The sequence below is a fragment of the Pseudorca crassidens genome, chromosome 2 (genome assembly GCF_039906515.1).
Source record: "Pseudorca crassidens isolate mPseCra1 chromosome 2, mPseCra1.hap1, whole genome shotgun sequence".
NCBI classification, from domain to species: domain Eukaryota; kingdom Metazoa; phylum Chordata; class Mammalia; order Artiodactyla; family Delphinidae; genus Pseudorca; species Pseudorca crassidens.
The window spans coordinates 137,416,760-137,444,575 of record NC_090297.1 but is presented as its reverse complement, the minus strand read 5'-3'; the positions used below and the strand labels follow the sequence as shown (position 1 = coordinate 137,444,575).

General features: G+C 36.4%; 1 protein-coding gene and 1 long non-coding RNA gene across 2 annotated transcripts in view; one reads left to right on the top strand and one right to left on the bottom strand.

Annotated features, from left to right (window-relative positions):
• The window catches only part of LOC137219786 (uncharacterized), a 56,075-nt gene extending 52,128 nt beyond the window's left edge, over positions 1–3,947 (bottom strand). Inside the window, exon 1 of the long non-coding RNA XR_010941247.1 lies at positions 3,398–3,947. This is a non-coding gene — a long non-coding RNA (uncharacterized lncRNA). The remainder of the gene's footprint in view (positions 1–3,397) is intronic.
• A 15-nt stretch (positions 3,948–3,962) lies between these two features.
• Positions 3,963–27,816, top strand: part of SHCBP1L (SHC binding and spindle associated 1 like) — a 45,831-nt gene continuing 21,977 nt past the window's right edge. The window contains exons 1-7 of the mRNA XM_067728859.1: positions 3,963–4,094; positions 4,392–4,811; positions 6,555–6,704; positions 14,715–14,929; positions 15,832–15,918; positions 15,988–16,206; positions 27,041–27,146. Coding sequence (XP_067584960.1) covers positions 4,404–4,811; positions 6,555–6,704; positions 14,715–14,929; positions 15,832–15,918; positions 15,988–16,206; positions 27,041–27,146 — 1,185 coding nt within the window. The 5' untranslated portion in view covers positions 3,963–4,094; positions 4,392–4,403. The remainder of the gene's footprint in view (positions 4,095–4,391; positions 4,812–6,554; positions 6,705–14,714; positions 14,930–15,831; positions 15,919–15,987; positions 16,207–27,040; positions 27,147–27,816) is intronic.

The following is a 27,816-nucleotide window of genomic DNA, read 5'->3' as shown; positions in this document are numbered from 1 at the left end:
CAGAAATATAGATCAATGGAACAGGATAGAAAGCCCAGAGATAAACATACGCACTTATGGTCAACTAATCTATGACAAAGGAGGCGAGGAGATACAGTGGAGAAAAGACAGTCTCGTCAATAAGTGGTGCTGGGAAAACTGGACAATTACGTGTAAAAAGTGAAATTAGAACACTCCCTAACACAATACACAAAAATAAACTCAAAATGGATTAAAGACCTAAATGTAAGACTGGACACAATAAAACTCTTAGAGGAAAACATAGAAGAACACTCTTTGACATAAATCACAGCAAGATCTTTTTTGACCCACCTCCTAGAGTAATGAAAATAAAAACAAAAATAAACAAATGGGATGTAATGAAACTTAAAAGTTTTTGCACAGCAAGGGAAACTATAAACACAATGAAAAGACAACCCTCAGAAAATATTTGCAAACAAATCAACTGACAAAGGATTAATCTGCAAAATATATAAACAGCTCATGCACCTCAACATTAAAAAAACAAAAAACCCAATCAAAACATGGGCAGAAGACCTAAATAGACATTTCTCCAAAGAAGACATACGGATGGCCAAGAGGCACATGAAAAGCTGCTCAACATCACTAATTATTAGAGAAATGCAAATCAAAACTACAATGAGTTCTCACCACACACCTGTTAGAATGGACATCATCAGAAAATCTACAAACAACAAATGCTGGGGAGGGTGTGGAGAAAAGGGAAACTTCTTGCACTGTTGGTGGGAATGCAAATTGATACAGCTACTACGGAGAACAGTATAGAGGTTGCTTAAAAAACTAAAAATAGAATTACCATATGACCCAGCAATCCCACTACTGGGCATATACCCTGAGAAAACTATAATTCAAAAAGACGCATGCATCCCAGTGTTCACTGCAGCACTATTTACAATAGGCAGGTCATGGAAGCAACCTAAATGCCCATCGACAGATGAATGGATAAAGAAGATGTGCTACATATATACAATGCATTATTACTCAGCCATGAAATTGGGTCATTTGTAGAGATGCGGGTGGACATAGAGAATGTCATAGACAGTGAACTAAGTCAGAAAGAGAAAAACAAATATCGTATATTCATGCATACATGTGGAATCTAGAAAAATGGTATGGATGAACTGGTTTGCAAGGCAGAAATAGAGACACAGATGTAGAGAACAAAGGTATGGACACCAAGGGGGGAAAGCGGGGGTGGGGGTGGTGGTGGAATGAATTGGGAGATTGGGATTGACGTGTATACACTAATATGTATAAAACAGATAACTAATAAGAACCTGCTGTATAAAAAAATTAAATTAAAAAAAGACTTCATATGTTAATTTCAGTATCTGGTTCATCTCTAGGTATACTCTTATTAACTGTTTTTTTTTAATTAATTAATTAATTTTTATTTATTTATTTTTGGCTGCCTTGGGTCTTCATTGCTGCACGTGGGCTTTCTCTAGTTGTGGCGAGCAGGGGCTACTCTTCATTGTGGTGCGTCTGCTTCTCATTGTGGTGGCTTCTCTTGTTGCAGAGCATGGGCTCTAGCCACACTGGCTTCAGTAGTCGTGGCACGTGTGCTCAGTAGTTGTGGCTCGCGGGCTCTAGAGCGCAGGCTCAGTAGTTGCAGCACACAGGCTTAGTTGCTCCGCGGCATGTGGGATCTTCCCAGACCAGGGCTCGAACGCGTGTCCCCTGCATTGGCTGGTGGATTCTTAACCAGTGCACCACCAGGGAAGTCCCTAACTGTTTTTTCTATGATGTGTGTGTGTGTGTGTGTGTGTGTGTGTGTGTGTACTTTAATCATATTCTATCTCTTTGCCTAAGAATTTATTTTATAGGAGATCTTTTGGGTGATTAAAAAAAAAAAAGATACAACATAACTCAGCCAGGGGAGTATTGGGTCTGCTAAGGGAAGACAAGGACACTGAAGGAGTGGCCCATATGTAATGGAAGGAGGTGGGAAAGTTTATATGGGAATGGATACTGAGGGTGCTGGATCAGAGAGTGGAATATAAAGTAGGGTAAGGGACAGTTCATCAGTATGGTTAGAATTCAACTCCTTACAGACATCATATATGTGACCCTTTGTGATATGGCTTTTGTGTGTTTTCCAACCTGAGGTTTTATTCAATTTGTCCCCTCTATTCCAGCAATACCAACCTACTTAGGCCAAGTTATTTTACCCCTCTGTAAAACCATTAACAACTCTCTCTTCCTAGAATGTTCACCCTACTCCATCCCCCATTCTACCCCTGCCGTAGGCGCCTATAGTCTACTTCTATTTCATAACAGCCCATCTGGGAATCTTATCTGCTAAGTGAAGTAGAAATTAATGCATCCTTTTTTGGAAACGATTTTGCAATACTGAGAGCCTTAAATTGGTTCAGGAATGCCACTTTTCCCTGGGGGTGGTGTGAGGGGATCTGAAATTTTCAAAAATTTATGCACAAAGATATTAAAAATGGCATATTTATTATTATAAAAATTAATATAACCCAAATATCTGAAAGTATAGGTTTAAGGAAATTACATCCATACAAAAAAATTGTATGTAGCTATTGAAAATGATGTGTTTAAATAATTTGTAATGATAAGAAAATGCTTATGATACACTAAATAAAAAACAAAATGAAGTTAAAAGGAACAAAACTTTGTAATAATATGATAGGAAACAATACTGAAAGAAAATATTACCAAATTTAGCAGCTGTTGTTGCCAGGCATTACAATAAGAAGAAAAAGTTATTTAAATTTTCTTCTTTCTTATGCTTTTCTGTACTGCAAAATTGGCTCAGGGAACAGATACTGCTTTCATAATCAAGATTTAGGTTAAGTATCCCTTCTGGGAAGAAAAGTCCCTTTTTCTCACAATGTGGAAAAAATATATATATATACATATATTTGTATATACATACATATATGTATACTTATATATGTATATATATTTTTATCATGGTCCTTACCAAACACAATCATCTATTCACCTACCTGCACCCTTCACTACGATTATGAGGATAAAAATTTTGTCTTTTATTTCTATGACTTGGCATTTATGCATTGCCTGGCACGTAGCAGGTTCCTAACAAATATTTGTTTTCTTTCTCTTTTTTTGGTGGGAGGTTGTTGTTGTTTTCGAACTTCTGACTAAGACAAGTGGTCTCTATTATTCTGAACCTAAGAATAAAAAATCCAAATTTTATTAAAAACAAACTTTTTCAAGAGATGCTTGTGTAACTGATTTTACTTTTGGTGAGTAAAATCTACAGCGTGGGATCATTTTTTAAAAAATCCAGGACTTCTGACAAAAGAAATAAACTTAGAGTTAAACATGATGAATGTTGTAATTATTCCCTGAACTATAGTTACACGATATTAATACTAATATTTACCTTAAAATAGACTCCAAATTTAACACAGTGTCCTTCCAGATCAGGGGTAAGGCAGGCAGGTGTTTTCCCAATGGTGTTCCTCTCCTTGCGTGCTGTCAGCCCCTATGCAGTATTTCACAGCTAGACTGTAAACAAAAGTTATTCCAGTTGGCTCAACGTACATTCAATAGTAAAATCACAGAAACGAATGGTCTCTGTTCTCCAAAGTATCATCTTGAGCAGACTTTTATTATTTAAGTGTTATAGTTTGCACACATTATTCCCAGCTGGAAATTTGCGTCCAGTTTAACAGTTACATAATATAATCTTTCACGTGAGAATTTTGAGCAACACAATAGGGGCATGAAAATAGACTAACCTATCCTTCTTGGCAGAAAATGTCTTGCTTAAAATGTAAAAGAAATTTTATTTTGGGAACCCTGTGAATATGTTGGAGGAAACCTACATCGTTGAATTTGACACTGGAGTTAACTCTAGTAATAACCAGAAAGTTGTAGTTATCATCACCACCCAGTATAAAAATAAATTTTCCTCCAGGTTGTGTTTGTGCAGACACGCGTGTATAGAGGGTTAGGTACCACCTACATTCGTTAGGTCATGAGGACCTGGAGGGTGACGCACAATCACCCTGAAAACGTGTGAGGATCCCATAAAAACCCTCCATGGGGAGAGAAGTCTGTCTCTGGATGGTTCTGAGGTGAGTAGGGTGAGGTTAGAGCCAGCGCCCGCGGAGTGGGCATCATCTAGTGGCGCCCCTACCCCGCCCGCCAACAGCTGGCCCAGAACCTTCCTTCCCCCACGCCCCGTCGCGCCCCACAGTATCCCTACCTACCTCCAAGCCCCAGAACCACCCGCGACACCCGGACCCGCGCCCACCACCCCATCCCCTAACTCCCTCCAGGCGGGATCCCCTCGAGCCGCCGCGCTCGTTGCTCGCCCATTGGCCCGCGCGGTCCGGGCCGTAAAGCGACTAACGGTTGCCGCTGGCCCGCAGGGTGCTGAGGAGATGGCGTCGGGATCCAGAGCCACGGTGCCTGAAGACTCGGTCCGAACCGTCAGCCCCGGGCAGCGAGGCGAGAAGTCTGTCTCCGCGCTCACCGGGGACTCGGTGGAGGCGGGGACCCTGAAGAGCGCCGCGTCTACCGTGCGGTGGGTGGTGGCCTCCCCTCGCCCCGTGAAGCGGAAAGCCGTCCGGGAGGCGGCCCAGCGGCGGCTCCAGCTCCTGCCGGGCTCTCAGGCCGAGGGCCGGGGACAGGGGCCCGAGGAAGAGGAAGAGGAGCCCCTTCTGTCGGTGCCGGAGGAGGATGACGAGAAAGCGCAGCCACTGCCCCCAGTCTGCGTGTCCCCCATGAGGGGGATGTGGCGGGAGGAGAAGGTCGCCCTTTATTGCGACGAGGTGCTGCAGGGCTGCAAGGTGAGGAGAAGGAGAAGAAAACGGACGGGAATCCAGGGGGACTCGGGTCTTCCTCCTATGCTGATGGGGGTACAGATGGCACAAAGAAACCCTGCATTTCAAAAAGTAAATTTACGGGGCTTCCCTGGTGGCGCAGTGGTTGAGAGTCCGCCTGCCAATGCAGGGGACACGGGTTCGTGCCCCGGTCCGGGAAGATCCCACATGCCGCGGAGCGGCTGGGCCCGTGAGCCATGGCCGTTGAGCCTGCACGTCCGGAGCCTGTGCTCCGCAACGGGAGAGGCCACAACAGTGAGAGGCCCGCGTACCACAAAAAAAAAAAAGTAAATTTACTCCACGCTTCCACCTTGTTAGAGGTTCCCAGGCCCTGTTAAAAGAGTTCCAATTCGATTTTCCTTCAAACAGATCACATAGTGTTTTCTGGTTTTCTGAGAGGTTATCAGTGCCCAGGTATGCATCTTAGTGTTTTCGTTAACAATCTGTGCCCAAGCGTAAGGATAAGGTTACTTAGCCTTGACTTTTACACTACAATAACTCAAAACGTTTACACTTTAAGAGTGGTTCCCAGCCATCAGTCTAGGATGTGGAATGAGGTTTTGTAAAGAAGATACATACTTGGTAATACTGAATAGAGCAAATATTGTTTCTTCTAACCTGTTTTTTCTTTTTTTAAGTTATAGCAGAAGAATTTGTGTACAAGGATTTCATTGCACCGATGTTTATAAAATTTAAAAACTAGAAACTAAATTTCCAACTATGGGGGCTGTAAAGAACTTGTGGTGGCTTCATGTAATGGAAAATCATGCAGCTGTAAAAATTATGTTTTCAGAAACTATAGATATGCTTATGCTATAATGTTAAGGAAAAAAAATCAGAAGACAAAACATATGCTTCATATGTATGGATGAATATATGCATAGAAAAAAGACTGGAAGGAAATGCACCAAAATATCAACAATGGTTATTCTGGCTGTCAGGATTAGGGGTGGTTTTTGTTTTCCTTATATTATCTGTATTTTGCAGATTTTCTGTAGGTTAACCATATTTTATAATCAGAAGAAAAATTTTAAAAATACTGTTACCATAAAACTAGAATGGTACTTAATGACCAACTTATATTTGATATTCGAGGTTGGAGAAGGCTAGACCTCTTAAAGGCAATTGAAAAACATTTATATAAATCACAGTGTCATTAATCAGTCAGGGTCTAATGACTGAGTTTCATAATAGTTTATATTACTTATCATCCTGAGGTCGCTGAATTGAAATGTAGAAAATCAAATGGGCAGATATTTATTGAATGCTTAAAATGCTCATTTGTTTTATAGAGTAGATTTCTATTTTAAATTTTTATGTACTGAATAAATTTTAAATAAAGTCAATAAATCTTTAAAGTTCAGAAAAAGTCATTACTGTTTTTTAACATGATAATAACTATGTTTTTATATGTATAATTACAGTATACTTTTTGCTCAGTGGATTAATAAAACCAGTTACTTAAAACATAATAAGTAGATGTCTCATCTCTGAATTACTCTATTGAGTGAATAGATCTCTTTTAAATTTATTTTAATTTTTTAATGTTTCTATTTTCCATTAAATATAGATTCAGTTAAAAATCTATTGTTTCCCAGGTTTTTCATTATTTAAGGGTATATCGGTTTCATATTTAAATAGAAATCAGTAAAAAAATATATAAATCTATAATTTCATGTATTTATATGTATCTATTTTTTCTTTTGCTAGGCAGAAGATGCTGATGATGCTATGTGTAGATACCTATCAGAAAAATTAAAGTTGAAAGGCAAATGGCTTGGAGTCTGGAAAACTAATCCTGAGTTATTCTTTGTGAAATATGAAGAAGCTTCTATTTCTTTTGTTGGTATACTGGTTGAGGTAAATAATTTTCACCTGATCCTTGTTCTTTGAGTGAAATTATCAGTTCTTTTTAAGACCAAAATGTAACCTTATTAATTTGAGGCTTTGATACTTAAACAAAGGTTGACAAAAGTTTACTTCTATTTTAAGTTTCTAAGCAAATTAATAGTGTAAAAAGAAGGTAACGAGGGATATTAGCACCCATTTACCTATAAACAGTTGTCATTAAATCAAATCTAGTAGTATTACATAATATTTATTAGCCTAGTTTTAATTGCTCAAATAACATAAAAATAAAGTGCATTTCTTAAAATTTAGTAACTTAGGCTTTAATTAACTTGGGCCTTTTTCCCCCATCATTTCTCTTTAATCTTCATTTATCTGAATTATGAGGTTTAGTTACATTAGGAAAGAAAAAAATAGATCAGAAAACTATTGGTAAAATTTGAAATATTTTCCTATGAAAAGTGCCCTTTTAGTATAATACATCCACTTCCAAACCTTCAGCTGATACAATTTTGCTTTTATAGGTCTATATGTTAAATATTGTAGCATATTTGACATGATAAATTCAATTCACTTAAAGGTTAATTATCCCTGTATAGAAATCAATATTTACAATCACAAATGGTACCCCTGTTTCAGATAGATATTTCAAATCTGTGGTTTCGGTGACAAGAAAAAATTGTGTTTGAAACTCATTACATTGCACACTGCCTGAAAACAATTCAATTCTGTGTTATATGGAAAAGTAAATTAGTGGTATTTTTACAGTAAAGGATGGCATATTTTCAGTCATGGATGCTACAAAAGAATATGAAAGTCTTGGGATTAATTTTCCAATAATACTCTATTTTTAGTGGTTCTTTGAGGTTTGACCAACTTCAGATTTTGAGTTGATTTTGCCTAGAACTTTCATAACTTCTTTGGACTTTTTTCATGTGGATAAAATAAGAGGAGGTGGACTCTATAGTATCTGAAAAAAATTTTTTAACAGTGTAAGTTCGGGCTTTTTCAGTCAAGTTTTATGAGGAAGTCCCACATATACAACATATTAAAGTGGAACATTCGTGATTGAAATGAGGGATGGTAACATAGCAATTGCTTGGCTTCTCTCTCAACGTCACATGATAGCCCCTACGTTCCATAAAACTTTTCAAGATCCCTAAAGTTACATGGAAACTCACTGGATTGGGTTATCCAACAATTCTATCAAGTTCTAAGATTTTACATGCAATATATTTACTCTCTTCCTTATTCCAAAAATAACAAACAAGATTACACATAATTAGATTGCTTTAAAATCCTCTATGAAATGCTAACGTCCTTTAAACATTAGAAAGGTGGGAAGAAAAGCGAGAACAGAAGAAAAGCAGAATAACATATTGGCAGATTCTAATTTGCATTACAAGGCATTGAGACTAGCTCTTGGGACCTCTTAAGATTGTGCTGCACCATTCACATTTGGTGGTTTTGTCTGCCTCCACTTCTTTAGTCTTACTTGGATCGAAATATCAACAGTGCTATATAATGCTCCTTGTTCTGAAGTTACAATAATCTATTCCTATGGACCTCAATCTCTGGCTTTAGCTTTAGATGCTATATTAGTTTTTCTATTGCTGCTGCAACAAATTACCACAAATTTGGTGGCTTAATATAAATTTGTTCTTTTACAATTCTATAGGAAAGGAATCTGACATGGGACTAATTGGGCTAAAATCAAGGAGTAGACAGGGCTTATTCCTTTCTGGAAGCTCTAGGGAAAAATCTGTTTCCCTGTCTTTTCCAGCCTTTATAAGGCATTCCATGACTTGTGGCCCCCTTTATCCATTTTCAAAGTCCTTCTCACACTATCTTTCTGGTTCCCTACAGTCTAGAAAGGTGCTTCCATTTTAAAAGACTCATGATTAGAATGGGCCCAACTGGATAATCCAAGAGAACTTCCCCATCTCAATTCCTTAACCATAATTACATCTGTAAAGTCCCTGTTGCCTTGTAAAGTAATATATTCACAAGTTCTAAGTATTAGGGGACCATTTGAGGGCCATTATTCTGCCTAATACAGATCCATACAACAAAGAGAAAAGGCTTGGAAATATAATATTTGATTGGAAGGAAATCTAGCATATCCTTCTTTGTTACAAAGTGGGCCAAATAGTAAGGAAACTTTTTTATAACCTCTGTAGAAAGCAATTTGGTAAAATATATTAAGAACTTTAAAATAGTTTATTTGTTGTAAGTCAGTTATTTCTCAATAAAGCTGGAAGAAATAAAAATAGTAAGAAATAAATAGACCCCACTGCACAGAAAAATAAATAAAAATTAAAAATGTTCATTTTATTTCTAGAAATTCATTCTATAGAAATCATAAATGTAGAAAAAGATTTAATGTATTTAAGGTAATCAAGTCATATTTATAAAATAAAAAATTGGGAAGACCATAAAAGTTTAATAATAGGATATGGGTCAAATAAATGATAATTTATTCATAAGATAGAATATCATGTAGTTATAAAACTTATGATAACAAAAAAACTCTTAATGATTTGGAACATGCTCATTGTGTACATAAAGTAAAACAGAAGACACAAAACTAAATATACAGTATGATCCAACGAAGTACATAGGAATAAAACTGGAAGATAAAGAGCAAAAGGTTAACAGTGATTATCTCTGATGACAGAATTTTGGTTGATTTTTTAAAATTTTGTAAAAAAAGCATGTCTAGTCACCATCAGTAAGCTTTCTTGGACAACATGCTTTAAAATTTTGTTTATATCCCTTGATGAAGGCTTAGAGAATCTTTAATTTGCAGATGTTGAAGGGAATTCTCAGTGGATTCTGGAAATTGGTTATTTACCTGATTCTGCTATATCATAGTTGTAAAGAGGAAATAGTAACTTTGGGCTGTGCTCAACATTCACAGCTTGCATCGCGGCTATTTCCACACACTCCCAACTCCAGTAATAGGCTCCTTGGTTTTAAAGCCTGTTTTAAAACTTGGTGATCTCTAGACCTGCTGGACAGCTTTTGGGATCTCCCTCCATCATCATCCTAGAAATTTCTTTCATCATTCTCTTGTGTAAATAACCTATTTCCCCAAATTGCTTTTTTCTTAGTTTATTCTCTCATTTTGGCCAAGGATCTTATCCTAATAGCTTCACGGGTAAGGGCACAAAGTAGATAAAATTTTTGTGATATTGTGTGCTTGAAAATATCTTTACAGATCTTCAAGTTTATTTGACAGATTAACTGGATACACAAATTCTAGGTTTGATTTCATGCCCAGAATTTGTAAAATTCTATTCCATTGTCTTCAAACTTCCAGTGTTGCTGGTTGAGAATCCAGTGTCACTGATTCTTTGATGATATATATATAGATATATAGATATAGATATATAGATATAAAATATATGTATATATTTTTGTGGCTGTGTTGAGCCTTCGTTGCTGCGCATGCGCTTTCTCTAGTTGCAGCGAGCAGGGGCTACTCTTCGTTATGGTGCGCAGGCTTCTCATTGCAGTGGCTTCTCTTGTTGCGGAGCAATAGGCTCTGGGCTTGCGAGCTTCAGTAGTTGGCGGTGCGTGGGCTCAGTAGTTGTGGCTCGCGGGCTTAGGTGCTCTGTGGCATGTGGGATCTTCCTGGACCAGCACTCGAACCCATGTCCCCTGCATTGGCAGGCGGACTCTTAACCACTGTGCCACTAGGGAAGTCCAGCTGATATATTGTTTCCTGTCTGAAAACTTGTAGTATCTTCTCTTATAGTATTGTCCCCAGAGTCCTTCACCAAAATGATAGCAAAGGGATTTTTTAAAAGGTACCCAAGGACAAGAGATAGAAAAGGAGACAATAGCAACACAATTTAGAAGGTGTAAAACATATAAATAAATGACAACTGACTTAGTAGAGCTAAGAAAGTTGAATTCTGTTTACAGTAGGGAAAGCCGAAAAAAAAAACAACAACACTTAATTTACACTGCATAACCCCAAAGGCTTAGGAACTGACTGTACTGAGAACTTGAATTGGCTTGAAGATGGAGCTTGAATTCAAGAAGAATAGCTTGAAAGCTATTTAAGAAACAGAGACTTCCCTTCCAGGAAGATGGAGTAGACAAACTTTTCCCTATTCTTCCTATCAAGTACAGCTAAAAACCCTGGATTATATGTGTAAGTAAACATAAGACTCTGCAAGTTGGAGAGAAGGCAGATTGTCTAGGGACCTTGTGACACAAGGAATGACATGATGATGAGTTCCCTGGGCTTTGCTTCATATATCCTAGACTGTGTACCAGAGGAGCTGGAAACCTGGAAACACCAACAGGTGTAGGAAAAAAAATAAAAAATTCCCCTCAAAAGCCTGCTTTCTCTAGTCAAAGTTAGGAAAGGGACAGCCAAACAATACAGAAAAAAAACTGCTGCTCTTCACTCCCATCTTGCAAGAAAAGACAAAGTGAAGAACCTACACTTCCACCCTTGCCAAGTTGTAACAAGGCACACTAACCCCACTCCCAGAGTGGTGTTAGAGAAGATCTAGTGGGAAGAAAATGGGGAGCTGGGTGATAAGGAACTTTCCCTGCCTTCCATGATGTCAGTGTAGACTACATGGGAAGCCCGGACTACCACCCCCACTGGTAAAGGGACTCCTTCCACTCCCTGCAAGGATGGTGTCAGAAAAGGTCTAGTGGAGAATCAGAACTTTCACTACCACCCCCATGATGTTAGTGGAGACAACGTAGGGAGCAGTAATGAAGTGCTCTCCTCTCTCTGAGCCAGGGTGGTATCAGTGGAGGCCTAATAGAGAACCTGAACTCCCACCCCTGAATAGCAGTAATGAACAACCCCCTCATCCTCCAGAATCAACAGAGGCTGAGCAGAGAATCTGGACTTCCATCCCCATCTGGCAGTAACAAAGCCCCTTTTCCATGCCGGATTGGTGTCAGAAGAGGACTGATAAAATAAAAGATTTAAATAAAATCAATACTCTCACAATGTAATACACAAAATGTCCAGTTTTCAATAGAAAATTACTTGTCATCACTCTCAATTACTTCTAAGACCCAGGAAGATCTCAACTTGAATGAGATAAACCAATAGACATCAACACTGAGATGACACAAATGTTAGAATTATCTGGTAAGGATTTTAAAGCAGCCATCATAAAAATGCATCAGTGAGCAATTATGAACACATGCAAAATGAAAAAATAGGTCTCAGCAAAGAAATAGAAAGTAAGTAAATGAAAGATATAAAGAAAATGAAATGATGTAAAGAAAAACCGAAACAAAGTTTTAGAACTAAAACTAAAAAATATATAGTAACTGCAATTAAAAACTCAGTGGATGTGCTCAACAACAGAATGAAGACAGAGGAAACAATCAGTAAACTTGAAGGTAGAATAATAGAAATGACCTAACTGAACATCTGAGAGAAAATAGATTAAAAAAAAACCCCCTAACCAAAAAATAAGCAAACAAATAAAAAACGGAGCCTCAGGGCCATGTTAGACTGTAACAATTCATGTTTTCAGAGTCCTAGAAGAAAAGATTGGGCTGAAAAAAATATTCAAAGAAATAATGGCTGAAATTCCCCAAATTTGGCAAAAGACATAAACCTACAGATTTAAGAAGCTGGCTTGAGAAGCATGGTTAAAGATGGGAGTATCCCACTGAAAAAAAGATTGTGATACTTCATTGGTACTGAATGTTAGGATCCTCTGTCTTCTACCCTGATTCTCCTTCTAGAACACAGGCATATCTCTCTAGGCATTAAAATTGAAAGATTCTTCTATGATCAGTTCAAAAGAAAAGATCTAAAGATACTGATACATGAAGTTCCCATGGAAAGAGCCTGGGCAGAACATCTTACAGTGGATCCATAGTAGACTTGTTCCACACAGACCTTCCAATTACCTTTATAGTACTCAACTCTTAAATATGAGCAGACAGCCAAGGGTCACCAGACATTTGAGGAAACTTAAATATCAAAACAGTGGTTAAAACAGCAGAAAAGAAGACATTTGGAAGAAACAGATGACAGGGAGAAGAAACACACACACACATATATAAAACTATTAATATTCTCAGAAAGAAGAGACAAGCTAAAGCATTCATGAAACAAGAACTGGATCCTGTATGATGGGAAAATTCCAAGAAAGAAAGAGAGCTTTTGGAAAATAAAAATACAACAGCAAGTGAAAAACTGAATAGAAGGATTAGAAGCATTAGAAGATAAAGTGGAGTAAAATCTCCCATAAAGTAGAGCTGAAGGACTAAGAAATGGAAAGGAAAGAGAGGAGAGTAGTTAGGGGATTGGGTCCAACATCCAATTAAATGTTCTAGAGAGAGAAAAGGAAGGAGGGAGGGAGGGAAGAAAAGAAGAGGAGAAGGAGAGAGAGAGAAAAATAGGAAGAGGAGAAAACAAGAACAACAGACAGAGGAAAGAAAATTGTCAAGTTGTGAAAGTTTCCTAGAACAAAAGGACATGAATTTCTAAATTGAAAAGGCCCACTGATTGTCTAGCACATAGTGAAATTTGAGAACACGAGGGCCAAAGAGAAGGTTGAGCAGGATTACAGAGAGAAAAACAATAAGTTCATATAAATGATCAAGAGGCAGAATAGCATTGGACTTCTCAAAAGTAAGTTCTTAACTTTAAAAAGCTATGTAAGTATATTGTCAACAAAAGTGATATCCTAACCTAGAATTCTATACCCAGTCACACTATCAGTTAAGTAAAAGAGTAGAAAAAATTTTCTCTTTTCAAGGATATCATATAGTATATAGCCTTTTCAGGTTGGTTTCTTTCACTTAGTAATATGCATTTAAGGTTCCTCCATGTCCTTTCATGGCTTGATGGCTCATTCCTTTTTACCACTGAATAATATTCCATTGCCTGGATGTACCACAGTTTATTTATCCATTCATCTACTGAAGGGCATCTTGGTTGTTTCCAAGTTTTGGCAGTTATGAATAAAGCTGCTATAAGTAGCATTAGGTAAATAAAATCTACTTAAAAATAAACAATTTTATTGGAGATGTACTTGAAAATGTTTAAAATTCAATATTGGAAGTGTATTTTTTTCAGCTTTATTGAGGTTTAACTAACAAAATTGTAGGATAGGGTGTATAACATGATGATTTTATATATATATACATATATATATATATATATATATATATATACCCATATACATTGTGAAAGGATTCCCTTCATTAAGTTAATTAACATGTCCATCACCTCACATATTTACCCCCCCCCTTATTTGGTGAAAAGATTTAAGTTCTATCTTAGGAAATTTCAAATATATACTACAGTGTTGTCAACTATAGTCACTATGCTATACATTAGATCCTCAGACCTTATTCACCTTATAGCTGAAAGTTTGTACCCTTTTACCAACTTCTGTAATTTTAAATTTTGTGTTAATACTTAGCATAATTTATTAATTTTTAAAGCTACTGTCAACTCAGTGGTTCTCAAGCACTGATTTTCAGACGTGCTGGAGGTTATCACTCTATTGTGGTGATATGAGACAAGTAAGCACAATATAGTGTGCAGTTTATGAAGCTAAATTTATTCAACCTAAGGACTTTACCTTTTTTTAGGATTTCATTTTTTGATTATGTCCATTCTACTTTTTTTTGGTACTTTATTAGCCTTTCTTTTAAAAATAATGTAATATAGATAGTAGGATTTTTAAAAACATACTTTTATGGCAAAATTAGTCCAAAAACTTTTTTTAATACTACTATTTTATAAAATCCCAAAGTCTGGCAACTCAAACTTAGAATAATGTGGGAGATAGGCAATTCCTCTCATGAACCTTAAAATTAATGTTGTTTAAGAATTAGTTTGAAAAATTGTGTTTATATTTTATTCAATATTGATCTATTATTATTATGTATGTTGATTGTTAGAGAAGTCATAAAAATTTAAAAGAAGAAATTTTATAAGTAGGTCATATTTGAGAAAGAATTCTTGTGGTTTACTTTCATTTATAATTACAAATTTTATAATATTTATCTTAGGTAACTTGTAAACTACGCCAAAGCTCATCATCTTGTTTCAAAGTTACTGTTTCTGTTGCTGAGCCCTTTTCTTCTAACATCGCAAATATTCCAAGGGATTTGGTCGATGAGATTTTGGAAGAACTAGAGCATAGTGTGCCTCTCTTGGAAGTGTACCCTGTTGAAGGACAAGATTCTGATTCACATGATATTGCTTTGGCCTTGGAAGTTGTAAGGTATTAGAGGTTATTTCTTCTGAAAGTTCAATTCTCATATTCAAAAAGTTAATTTAATATGTAAGTTTTGTTCATATAGGCACTTTATTTAACTTTTACTCACTGCTGAATTCAATTTTTCTATTTTTAATGAACATACTTGTAACTTTTACTTAAAACATTCTCTCTTGTGGAAGTTTGCTGTTTTTTGATCTTGCATTTTACAAAAATTGAATTTTGAACAGTTCTAGAGATAAGTAATGCTAAATTCTAGGGAATTCCCTGGCAGTTCAGTGGTTAGGACTCAGCACTTTCATTGCTGGGGCCCAGGTTCAATCCCTGGTCGGGGAACTAAGTTCTGGGAAGCTGCACGGCACAGCCAAAAAAACCCAAAATCCAAAAAACAAAACCACTAAATTCTGTTCATATTTAAGCATCTTAAATATATTAGATTTCATTTTTCACATTTAAAGGTATTACAAATACCTGATGTCTTCATCCCCATTGTGATTGCTTCTTACAAGTTGATATCATTTGAGAGAAGCTATACGTAAGCATAATACAGAATACTGGGGGCATGTTTTTGTTTTCCTAATACTCCCCCAATATAAAAATATGATGATATCTCAAGTATTATTTCTTTGGTAAACAAAGCCATAGCCACAATCTATGAAATGTGGAACATGAATTTTACAATCCCACTTCAAGAAACATTATCTTATCTGTAGTAACTTGAAATAGAATGCAGATCATCTAATGTATAAAGTTTTACTTTTAATATTAGTTCACTGAAAGATCATTTTGAAATATTTTTCTTAACAATTAAGCTTCATATAAAGATTTCTGACATCAGAATGTCTTTTTAATTCTAAACATGTACTGGCTGATTTTGATCACTGTCATCTCAATTTGATTTATCATAGGTTTTTTTATGACTTTCTTTGGAGGGACTGGGATGATGAAGAAAGTTGTGAGAATTATACTGCTTTGATTGAAGAAAGAATTAATTTGTAAGTATAGTTAAAAGCATTCATCACATTATGTAAGATAAACATTGTAACTATACCCATACTTTTCAGGTGGTGTGATATACAAGATGGAACAATACCTGGTCCTATTGCACAACGTTTCAAAAAAACTTTGGAGAAGTATAAAAACAAGCGAATCGAGCTCATTGAGTATCAGAGCAATATTAAAGAAGATCCATCTGCAGCAGAGGCTGTTGAATGCTGGAAAAAGTACTATGAGATAGTAATGCTCTGTGGATTATTGAAAATGTGGGAAGATTTACGCCTCAGGTAATAATTTGTTCTATTTTAAATGGAAACAAAAAGATTGCATGGTCATTCTTTTATCATATCACTTGTCATATATGTTACCCTAATTGAAATAGATTATAAAAGTAGATGTCCAATTTATAAGCACAGGTGCAACTACCAATATTGGAAAATTATTTTTATATTAGCTGAATTCACTGAAATCATTGTTTTGGGTTTTTTTGATGAAAAAAATCGCATAAATCTAGTCCTTTCCTTACCTTTCTCCTTTACCTTCTTAATTTTGGCCAAAGCATAAGTAAAGAGTAAGTAGACATCATCCACATATAAAATGAAAAGTAGAGAGAGAGTTGACTAATTTGGCTGCCTAATTTCTTTTCTAACCAAAATAAGTTGTTTTTTTGATGTTAAATAAAATAATGCAGATTTAACTGGCATCATTCTCCAGAATACTTCAAAATGTATTAAAATATTTTTACATTACTGTGCAGTAAAGTATATATTTCTGTCTTTGTTTGAAATAGAGGGGAAAGAGGAATTCTTGCTCATGACCCCAAAATTAATGGAAAATCTTGACTGGAGCCAAAGGACTTTTGGCTATTTCATACTAAGTTGTTAAGCTCCTTCCTTTGTGTTCCACCATTACTCATTCTTTGCCTTAGGAATTCTAAGCCATATTTTACTTGTCTAACAATTAATTATTAGCCTAAATATTTTCTTATTCTATTTTCTTTCAAGTTTGACCTTTTTAAATTTTTATTTATTTATTTATTTTTTGCGGTATGCGGGCCTCTCACTGTTGTGGCCTCTCCCGTTGCAGAGCACAGGACAGGCTCTGGATGCACAGGCTCAGTAGCCATGGCTCACGGGCCCAGCCGCTCCGCGACATGTGGGATCTTCCCGGACCGGGGCACGAACCCGTGTCCCCTGCATCGGCAGGCAGACTCTCAACCACTGTGCCACCAGGGAAGCCCTCAAGTTTGACCTTTAAAAAAAAAAAAAAAATTACTTATTTGTTTATTTATTTGGTTGTGCCGGGTCTTAGTTGCAGCATGCGAACTCTTAGTTGTGGTGCGCATGTGGGATCTAGTTCCCTGACCAGGGATTGAACCCAGGCCCCTGCATTGGGAGTGTGGAGTCTTAACCACTGCACCACCAGGGAAGTCCCCAAGTTTGCCCTTTTTAAAAATCACTAATAATCTCATTCTAGTGCCCATTTTTGATGTTTCATTGTTAGTGGGATTCCTGTGTAACAAAATCTTAGGATTACTTTGGGGAATCAGTATAGATAAGATTTTTGAAATCCACTTATCTAGAAATCCAGATTCAGTGAAAGTTGAATTTTAATACAAGTTATCGTTACTAGACTTTATATTCTAATGGTATAGGGCAACACAGAGTCCTCTCATCTTAAAAGTTATAATCACAGAGAATCTTATTCCAGGGGTGGTGGAGTGAGTTAATTGGTCAAACCTTTCCATAGGTAACAATTATAATATCTGGCAAAATATATTAAAAGTCTTCAAATATTTTAAGGCACTATGAAATGACCAAAAGCATCAGGAACAAGAAAAGTTTATCCTTGGAATGGGTAAGAAATGGGAACTTGTGGCATTCTGTTCTGAGGGTCATCACCAGTTCTCATAGCCCAGGCAACAAAAAAAATGGCATCTTACTGTTTCAAGGTGACAAAGGACAGTGCTGGCAGAGCAGCTGGAAATTTAGTTGGGATAGTCTGAAAGTGAGAGAGCTGCAAAAGGAGTGAGACCCAAAATTTGAGCATAAACTCTGCTCAGATCCTTGGCTGTCCACTAAACTTTGCTAGCAATGGCAGGGGAGAGAAATCTGGGAACTCTGCTAAATAAGGAAGTATAAGAGCGAAACATGGAAGGTGAGAGAACTGAGCAGAGATGTCAGCTGCTACATACCTCAAGGAAAACATTTTGCATTTTGAGGCCAGGCAAGTTAACTGCCTGCTAAAATACAGGACTAACAATCCTCAGAAGAACATAACACAGAGTTACCAGAGTATATTATCCAAAATCTCCAGTGTTCAACCCAAAATTAACAGGTATGCAAAGAAACCAGAAATTCAGATCTATCCTCAGGAAAAAAAGAAGTTAATAGAATCTGATTTTGGGTGGGCCCAGATGTTAGATTTGTCAGACAAAGACTTCAAAGCAGCTGTTATAACTATATCAGAGAACTAAAGGAAAGCATAAGTATACAGAGAATCTCAACAGAGAAATGAAAACTATAAAATAGAACCAAGGATTTCCAGCTTCAGCTCTGACATGGAAAGAGCTTGTGAGTTATCAGTCCTATCCTTACAACAAGAAAAAAGCTGAACAAACTTGAAAATTACTTTCTTGGAACTATCAGAGAACTGAGGTCACAGGACAAACTGCCACCCTGAAATCTGGAGAAAGGTAAGAGTCACAGCTAAGATCTGCTTACCTCAAACAGAATCCACTAGAGCCATAAATTGTAAGACTTAAATGGTAATTTTGATAGATTGCTGGAGGCTGAATGTTAACAAGTATGAGAGAAACTCCTGGGGAGCTGCAGTTCTTAGGGAGACCTCATACCTTTGTGGGGTTTAACCTCCAGGAGTCTCACTAGGTTCTCAGGTGAAGAGCCAAGAAAGATCCCATTATGACTGTGGCAGGGTGAAGGGAAAAGTAACCACTGTGAAATATACCCCGAGCATTTTCCATAACAAAGATCTATTCTCCAGGGGAAAAGACTTTACCAGAGCTTTTTCCCACCTAGAGGAAGAGCATTTCCCTGACTCTAGCCCCATCTAGCCTTCTTGTCTGGGTAAAGAGCAGACTAAGAAACACTTGTGAAGGTCACAGTTTGGTGATACAGAATCAGTAAAATTCTGAAAATCAATCATAAGAATATAGAACATTTCCTCTCTGCCGAAACTTAAAACCACACCAACAGGATTCCAGTATAATAACTGGATTATAGTTAAAAGACCTGTAAGACGCAGACTCTTCCAAGAGTAGTTTTAAAGGAAGAGGAGGAGACAGAAATATGGAAAGGAGAGGAGACAGAAATATGGAAAGGAGAGGAGACAGAAATATGGAAACTACAGCAATTTGAAGCCTCTGACACCTAAAGCTACAACAAACAAACACAGGCTACCTCCTGGTTGGATTAATATAAAACCTCACACTAAAAGCCTATCTCCCTCACTTCCTATTAGCCAATACATCATGCGTGGGTTTCAACAAAAAATTATAAGATATGCTAAAAGGCAAGAAAAAACTAAGTCTGAAGAGGGAAAGCAAGCATCAGAACCAGACTCAAGTATGATTTTGGAATTAACCAAACAGGAAATTTAAAATAGCTGTGATTGGGACTTCCGTGGCAGTCCAGTGGTTAGGACTGCGTGCTTCCACTGCAGGGGGCACAGGTTCAATCCCTGGTCAGGGAACTAATATCCTGCATGCCGTGCAGTACAGCCAAAAAGAAAAAAAAAAAAAAAGCTATGATTAATACGTTAAGGACTTTAATGGGAAAAAGTACACAACCTGCAAGAACAGATGGCTACTGTAAGCAGAAGATGGAATCTGTAAGAACAAATTAAAAAATCATGCTAGAAATCAAAGACACTGTAAATAGAAATGAAGAATACCTTTGAAGGGCTCACCAGTAGATGGGACACAACTGAGGAAAGAATCAGAAAGCTTGAAGATATGTCAATTGCATTGTCTCAAACTGAAATGCAAAGAGAAAAAATAATGAAAAAACAACAAAACATACAAAAACTGTGGAACAGTTTCAAAGAATGTAGCATATGTGTAATTGGAATACCAGAAGAGAAAAAGGAAATGCAGCAGAAAAAAAATTTAAATTAATAATGGTGAAAGGGCTTCCCTGTTGGTGCAGTGGTTGAGAGTCCGCCTGCTGATGCAGGGGACACGGGTTCGTGCCGCGGTCCGGGAAGATCCCACATGCCACGGAGCGGCTAGGCCCGTGAGCCATGGCTGCTGAGCCTGTGCGTCCGGAGCCTGTGCTCCACAACGGGAGAGGCCACAACAGTGAGAGGCCCGCGTACCGCAGGAAAAAAAAAAATAATAATAATGGTGAAGATTTTCCAAATTAAATGCAGACACCAAACCACAGATTCAGGAAGCTTAGAGAACTCCAAGCAGGATAAATACCCCAAAATTGTATAAATAGGCATATTATATTTAAACTGAAGAAAACCAAAGATAAAGAAAAAATCTTGAAAGAAGCCTAGGGGGGTAAGGAAACCCTACCTATAGGTGAACAAGAATGAGAAATTCAGTGGGCTCCTTATAAGAAATCATGTAAACAAGATGATAGTGGAGTGAAATATTCAGTGTTGAAAGAAAACCACCATCCTAGAATTCTATGTCTAGTGAAATTATCCTTCAAAAGTGAAGGGGAATAGCTTCCTTAGACCCAAAAAAAAAAAAAGAAGAGCAAACTAACAAAAACCAAAGGAATTTGTCACCAGTAGATTGGCCTTGCAAGAAAGGCTAACGGAAGTTCTTCAGGGAGAAGAAAAATTATTACAGGTCAGAAACTCAGATCTACTTATACAAAAGAAGAGCTTTGGAGGAGGAATAAATGAAGATAAAATCTTTTTTTTTTCTTATTCTCAATAGATCTCTATCAATCTAAAAGATAACTATTTAAAGTAATAGTAGTTATGATGGTATTGGGTGGTAATTGTTTATGAATTGGTTAAATAAGTGACAGTAATATCATAGGGATAGGAGGGGAGAAATGGGAAAACTCTGTTAAAAGGTACCTGTACTGTACATGAAGTAGTATAGTGTTATTTGATGGTGGACTTAGTTTAAAATGTATATTGCCATCTATAGGGCAAACACTAAAAAAACTTTTTAAAATAATTGATATGTTAAGAGGGAAGATAAAATGGAATTACTAAATGCTCAGCTAAAACTAGAGGAGACAAAAAGGAGGTACAACAAATAGAAAACTGTTGCAAGTGTAGTAGATATTAATTTAACAATATCAATAATTTATTTTTTAAAATTTTTATTTATTTGGCTGTGCTGCGTCCTAGTTGTGGCACGCGGGATCTTTTTAGTTGTGGCACGTGGGGTCTTTAGTTGCAGCATGCGACCTCTTAGTTGCAGTGTGTGGGATCTAGTTCCCCGACCTGGCATTGAACCCAGGCCCCTGGCATTGGGAGCACAGAGTCTTAGCCACTGGATCACCAGGGAAGTTCCTCAATAATTACTTTAAATGTGAATGATCTAAATACATAAATCAAAAGATAAGAGATTGTCAAAGTGGATAAAAAGACAAGATTCAACCATATGTCATCTACAAGAAACCCACTTTAAACATAAAGGCTTAGAAATGTTCAAAGGAAAAGGTTAGAGAAAGATACTTCATGCTAACACAACCATTAAAAAGCTGGAGTAGCTATATTAATTTCAGACAAAGTAGGCTTTCAGAATCAGTAAAATTATCAGGAATTGCATAATGATAAATGGTTTGATTTTCCAAGAAGACATGACAATCCTTAATGTGTGTATGCACCCAACAACAGAGAATCAAAGTATGTGAGGCAAAAACTGATAGAAATGCAAGGACAAATAGACAAATACACTATTATAGTTGGAGACTTCAGCATCCCTTTTTCAATAGTTGATAGATCAAGCAATAATAATAATAGATCTAGAGGAGAATTCCTCTTCTTGAAAAAGAACATTACAAAAACTCTACAGCTAACATCATACTCACTGGTGAGAAACTATATGCTTTCCCTCTAGGAATAAGGCAAGAATATTTTCTCTAATCACTTCTATTCACCATCATACTAGAAGTCTTAGATAGTGCAATAGGACAAGAAATAGAAATGAAAGGTATACAGGCTGGGAAGGAATAAATAAAACTCTTTACAGATGACATGACTGTCTACATAGAGAATCCTAAATAACCACCACAATAACAAAAAAGCCTGGAACAAAAAATGAGTATAGCCAGTTCACAGGATGCAAGGTTAATATTCAAAAGTCAATTTCTTCCACCCCAATGTTCATAGCAACATTATTTATAATAGCCAAGATATGTAAGCAACCTAAGTCCATATAGATTCAATGGAATAGTACTCAGCCATATAAAGAATGAAATTTTGCAATTTGCAACAATATGGATGGACCTGGAGGTATTATGCTTAGTGAAATAAGTCAGACAGAGAAAAATAAATACTGTCTGTATTCACTTGTGTGTGGAATATAAAAAATAAAACAAACTGGTGACTATAACAAAAAAGAAACAGACCTACAGATATAGAGAACAAACTAGTGGTTACCAGTGGGGAGAGGAAAAGGGGGAGACACAAGATAGGAGTAGGGGATTAAGAAGTACACACTACTATGTATAAAATAAATAAGCTACAAGGATATATTGTACAGCACAGGGAATATAGTCAATATCTTATAATAACTATAAGTGAAGTATAATCTATAAAAATTTTGAATCATTTTGTACACCTGAAACTAATATAATATTGTAAATCAGTAAACCTCAGTTAAAAAGTCAATTGCTTCCTTATAAACCAGGAACAATTTAGAATTCTAAAAAATACCACTTACAGTAGAGCCAAAAAAATGAAATACTTAGGTATAAATCTAACAAAATATGTATAGGATCTATATGTGAAAAATTATAAAACTATGATGACAGAAAAGAAAAGGGAATGTAAATAAATGAAGAGATAGTCCATGTTCACGGATTGGAAGAATCAATGTTGTTAAGATGTCAGTTCTTTCCAACTTGATCTATAGATTCAATGCAATCCTAATGAAAATCTCAGAAAGCTATTTTGTAGATACCACCTACTTCTAAAATTTGTATGGAAAGGCAATAGCCTAAGATAGCCAACACAGTACCAAAGAAGAATAATGGTATTGGTGAAGGAATAGACATATAGATCAATGGAACAGAATAGAGAGTCCATAAATGGATCTACACAAATATAGTTGACTGATTTTTGGCAAAGGAAATTAAATTAGAGAAAGGATATTCTTTTCAACAAATGGAGTTAGAATAATTGAATGTCCTTGTGTTAAAAACATGAACTTAGACACAGACCTTACACCTTTCACAAAAAATTAACTCACAGTGATCCATAGACCTAAATGTAAACAAACTAAGACTTCTAGAATAAAACAGAAGAAAATCTATGTGACTTTGGGTTTGGCAATGAGTTTTTATATACAACACCAAAAGTATGATCCATGAGAGAAAAAGATGATGAATTAGACTTCATTAAAATGAAAAACTTCTGCTCTGTGAAAGACACTGTTAAGGGAATGAGAAGATTAGCCATAGATTTGGAGAAAATATTTGCAAAACACATATCTTATAAAGGATTTGTATCTAGGGGAATTCCCTGGCAGTCCAGTGGTTAGGACTCTGCGCTTCCACTGCAGTGGGCACGAGTTTAATACCTGGTCAGGAACTAAGATCCTGCATGGCATGTGGTGTGGCCAAAAAAAAAAGAGACATATCTAATATATAGATAGATAGATATAGATAGATCTCTTAAAATTCATTCATAAGTAGCAAATAACCCAATTAAAAATGGGAAAAGGACTTAAACAGACACCTTACCAAAGAAAATATATAGATGGTAAATATATAAAAAGATGCTCGAGGGACTTCCCTGGTGGCGCAGTGGTTAAGAATATGCCTGCAAATGCAGGGGACACAGGTTCAGTCCCTGGTCCGGGAAGATCCCACATGCCATGGAGCAACTAAGCCCGTGTGCCACAACTACTGGTCCTGCGCTCTAGAGCCTGTGAGCCACAAATACTGAGCCCGCGTGCCACAACTACTGAAGCTTGCATGCCCAGAGCCCATGCTCCACAACAAGAGAAGCCACCATGAGAAGCCCGCGCACCGCAGCAAAGAGTAGACTCTGCTCGCTGCAACTAGAGAAAGCCCACACGCAGCAATGAAGACCCAACACAGCCAAAAATAAATAAATCAATAAATTTAAAAAAAGATGCTCAACATCATTTGTCATTAGGGAATTACAAATTAAAATGAGATCTCATTATAACCTATTAGAATGGCTAAACAAACAAAACAAAGCAAAAACCTGACAATACCAATTGCTGACAAGGATGTGGAGCAATAGGAACTCTCATTATTTATGGGAATACAGAGTAGTACAGCCTCTTTTGAAGACGGTTTGATAGTTTCTTAAAAGCTAAACTTATTCAAACCGTTGGTATTTACCCAAATAAGTTGAAAATATGAACAGAAATAAAAAGGATTATTAAGGAATAGTATGAGCAATTATATGCCAACAAATTAGATAACCTAGATCAAATGGACACAATCTACCAAAACTGACTCAAACAGAAACAGAAAATTTGAATGGACCTATAGCTAGTAGGGAGATTGAATTAGCAAATTTAAAAACTATCCACAAAGAAAAGCCAAGGACCAGATATCTTCACTGGTGAATTCTACCAAACATTTAAAGAATTAACACCAATTTTTTTTTTTTACAAACTCTTCCAGAAAATAAAAAGAGAAGGGAACACATCCCCAACTCATTCTATGAGGCCACTATCAACCACCCTGATACTAAAACTATAGAAAGACATAACAAGAAAACTACATAAACTATACCGTATAAATATAGATGCAAAATCCTCAGTAATACTTTAACAAACTGAGTCTAGCAACATATAAAAAGGATCATACATTATGACAAGTGGAGTTTATCCCAGGAATGCAAGGTTGGTTTAAAATATGAAAATAAATCAATGTAATACACAATACAGCCATATTATCATCTCAATTGTTATAGAAAAATCATTTGACAAAATTCAACGCTCTTTCACAACAAAAATTCTCAAGAAGCTTGGAATAGCATGGATCTTTCCCAACCTGTTTGAGACCATCTATGAAAAACCTATAATTAACATCATACTTACTGATGAAAGAATGGATATTTCCCTGCCTAAGATCAGGAACAAGACAAGTATGTCCATTCTTGTATTCAGTTGTACTAGAGTTTCTAGCCAGAGCAGTAGGCAAGAAAAAGAAATAAAAGTCATCCAGATCAGAAAGGGAAAAGTAAAATTATCTGTACTTGCAGATGACATGCTTGTATATAGAAAATCCTATAATGAAATACTGCTCTGCGCTATAAAGAAATAAATTGCTGATACACAAAATAACATGATGGATCTCAAAATAGTCTGACTGAAAAAAGCCAGACACAAGAGAGTACATAGCATATTCCATTTTAAAATTCCATTTAAAAATTCCAAGAAAGGGGGCTTCCCTGGTGGCACAGTGGCTGAGAGTCCGCCTGCTGATGCAGGGGCCATGGGTTCGTGCCCCGGTCCGGGAAGATCCCACATGCCGCGGGGCGGCTGCGCCCGTGAGCCATGGCCACTGAGCCTGTGCGTCCGGAGCCTGTGCTCCGCAAAGAGAGAGGCCACAACAGTGAGAGGGCCCCGTACTTCAAAAAAAAAAAACAAAAAATAACTTCCAAGAAAGGGAAATCTATGACAGAAAGCAGATCAGTGGTTTTCTGGGAGTGGATGTGGAGGATTGACTGCAAAGATGCATGAAGGAACTTATCAGTATGATGGGAATGTTCTATATCTTGATTATTATGATTGAGTTAAATGGGTGTTTACATTTGTGAAACCTCATAGAATGGTTCATTTAAAATGAGTGTCTGTGACGTAAATTATACCTTAATAAAGGTATAATTTAAAAAATCACATATACCTTTAATTTCAAAACTAGGATTCTATGAGAAACTACTTATTTCCTGCATGTAAGATGCTTTACTCTTTGAGCAACTAGTAATTAGCTATACAGTGAAAAAAATGTATGAGTATTTCTCTCAAAATCAAAACCAATTGCTTAAATAGGTATAAAAATGCTGAATGGGTTTGATTTTGAAATGTTGAATGAAACTTTTGCTTTGGAGGACATTGCTGGTATCTTAAAATTCAAAATTTAATAATTGGTGTCATAAATTCTTAGAAACAGTTTTCTGAAATTTTAAGCTTTACAAAAATATTAACAATTGAAATATAAGCTGAAAAATATTGGTATTAATGCTGCATCCCATTAGCATCAAGCAATAATCAAAGTGCTGCAGAGAACCCAAAAGATTACACCTAAGGAGACTGCTGGTAAATATGTTGAAAAAGGAGTATCCCTTTTGGCTGACAGTAACGGTAAAAGTTATACTCAATTTTTTTTTTCCTTTCTTTCTTTTGATGACATTTAAATGATTGATAGGAAACAGGAACTGTAAAGAAAAGCAGAAAGAAGAGAAAGAGCACTGAACATCAAACAGTTAAGAAGCAATGAAGAGGGAAGCTATAATTGTTCTGCTGGGAGGCCAGCAGCCAACTATATCTATGGAGAACTTAACCTTTGAAACAAAAACAATCTGTTAAATGAACATAGTATCTCAAATTAGGCATGTCCCAAAACATTCTTATACCTAAGTATCAGAGATATAATCTATCGCTGCTTCAAGTGTCTACAATTCAGTGAATTATGAAAGTACAATCAAGAAAATTTCTACTGTATTGAAAAGTTGAGATGATTGTAGTGGGTTGCACACAGATTTTCATTAAAATGAAAAGATTTTAGAATTCAAAGCTTGAAACAGTTACCTAAAAGATTTCAATTGTTGCATTGCTCTCAAGTTGCTCATTGCTCTCAAGAAGCTTAAAATTAGTTAAACCTATTTCTCAAAGATGCTTAGTACCAAGTTTTAATTTTCTAAGTAAGTATATGTTGTCTTTTTCATGTTAATTTAATCATAAATAAATGTTTTCAACTTCAGAGTTCATGGGCCTTTCTTTCCAAGAATTCTGAGGCGTAGGAAAGGAAAAAGAGACTTTGGAAAGACTATAACACATATCGTAGCAAAAGTGATGACTACTGACATGGTAAGAAATACACTATTATTATTTGTTCATTTATATAGCTGCATATAATCAGAAAAGAAGCTCTTTGAAGGTTGGATTCTTATCTGACAGTAATGCCTTATTTCCTCCATTACGTCCAGCTCAGAGATTGGCAATTAATAGGTACTAAATAAATATATGTCAGCAACTATTTACAGAGTACTAGTCTTGTTGCCAGGTGCTATGCTAGTAGCTATGGGAGACAAATACGAGAAATACTGCATTTGAGGGAGATACAGTTTTGAACCAGACCCACAGTCTTGCTTCTTCCATACATTTGACAAGTTTGAATTATGGTGGAGATATGGACAAGTAAATAGGCTATTACAATTACAACACAAAATGATAAATGCTATGATAGGAGTATGTACAGAAGGCATATAAGATGGGTACATAAGCCAGAGTTAGGAATTCTGGCAGTGCTGGCTGGAAGAAATAACCAGATGAAACCTGAAGGATGAGTGTAAATTTAACCAGCCCAAGAGGGGAAAGTGTTCTAAGTCAGAGTAAATATTTCTATCTCGTTTGACCTCTCAGTAGCATTTCACAGCTCTCTCCTTGGAATACTCTTTTTCATTGTCTTCTGTTACAATACTTTGCTGGTTTCAGTCTGTCTAGTTTTTTTATCCTTCTGTCCTCTAAATGCTTGGAA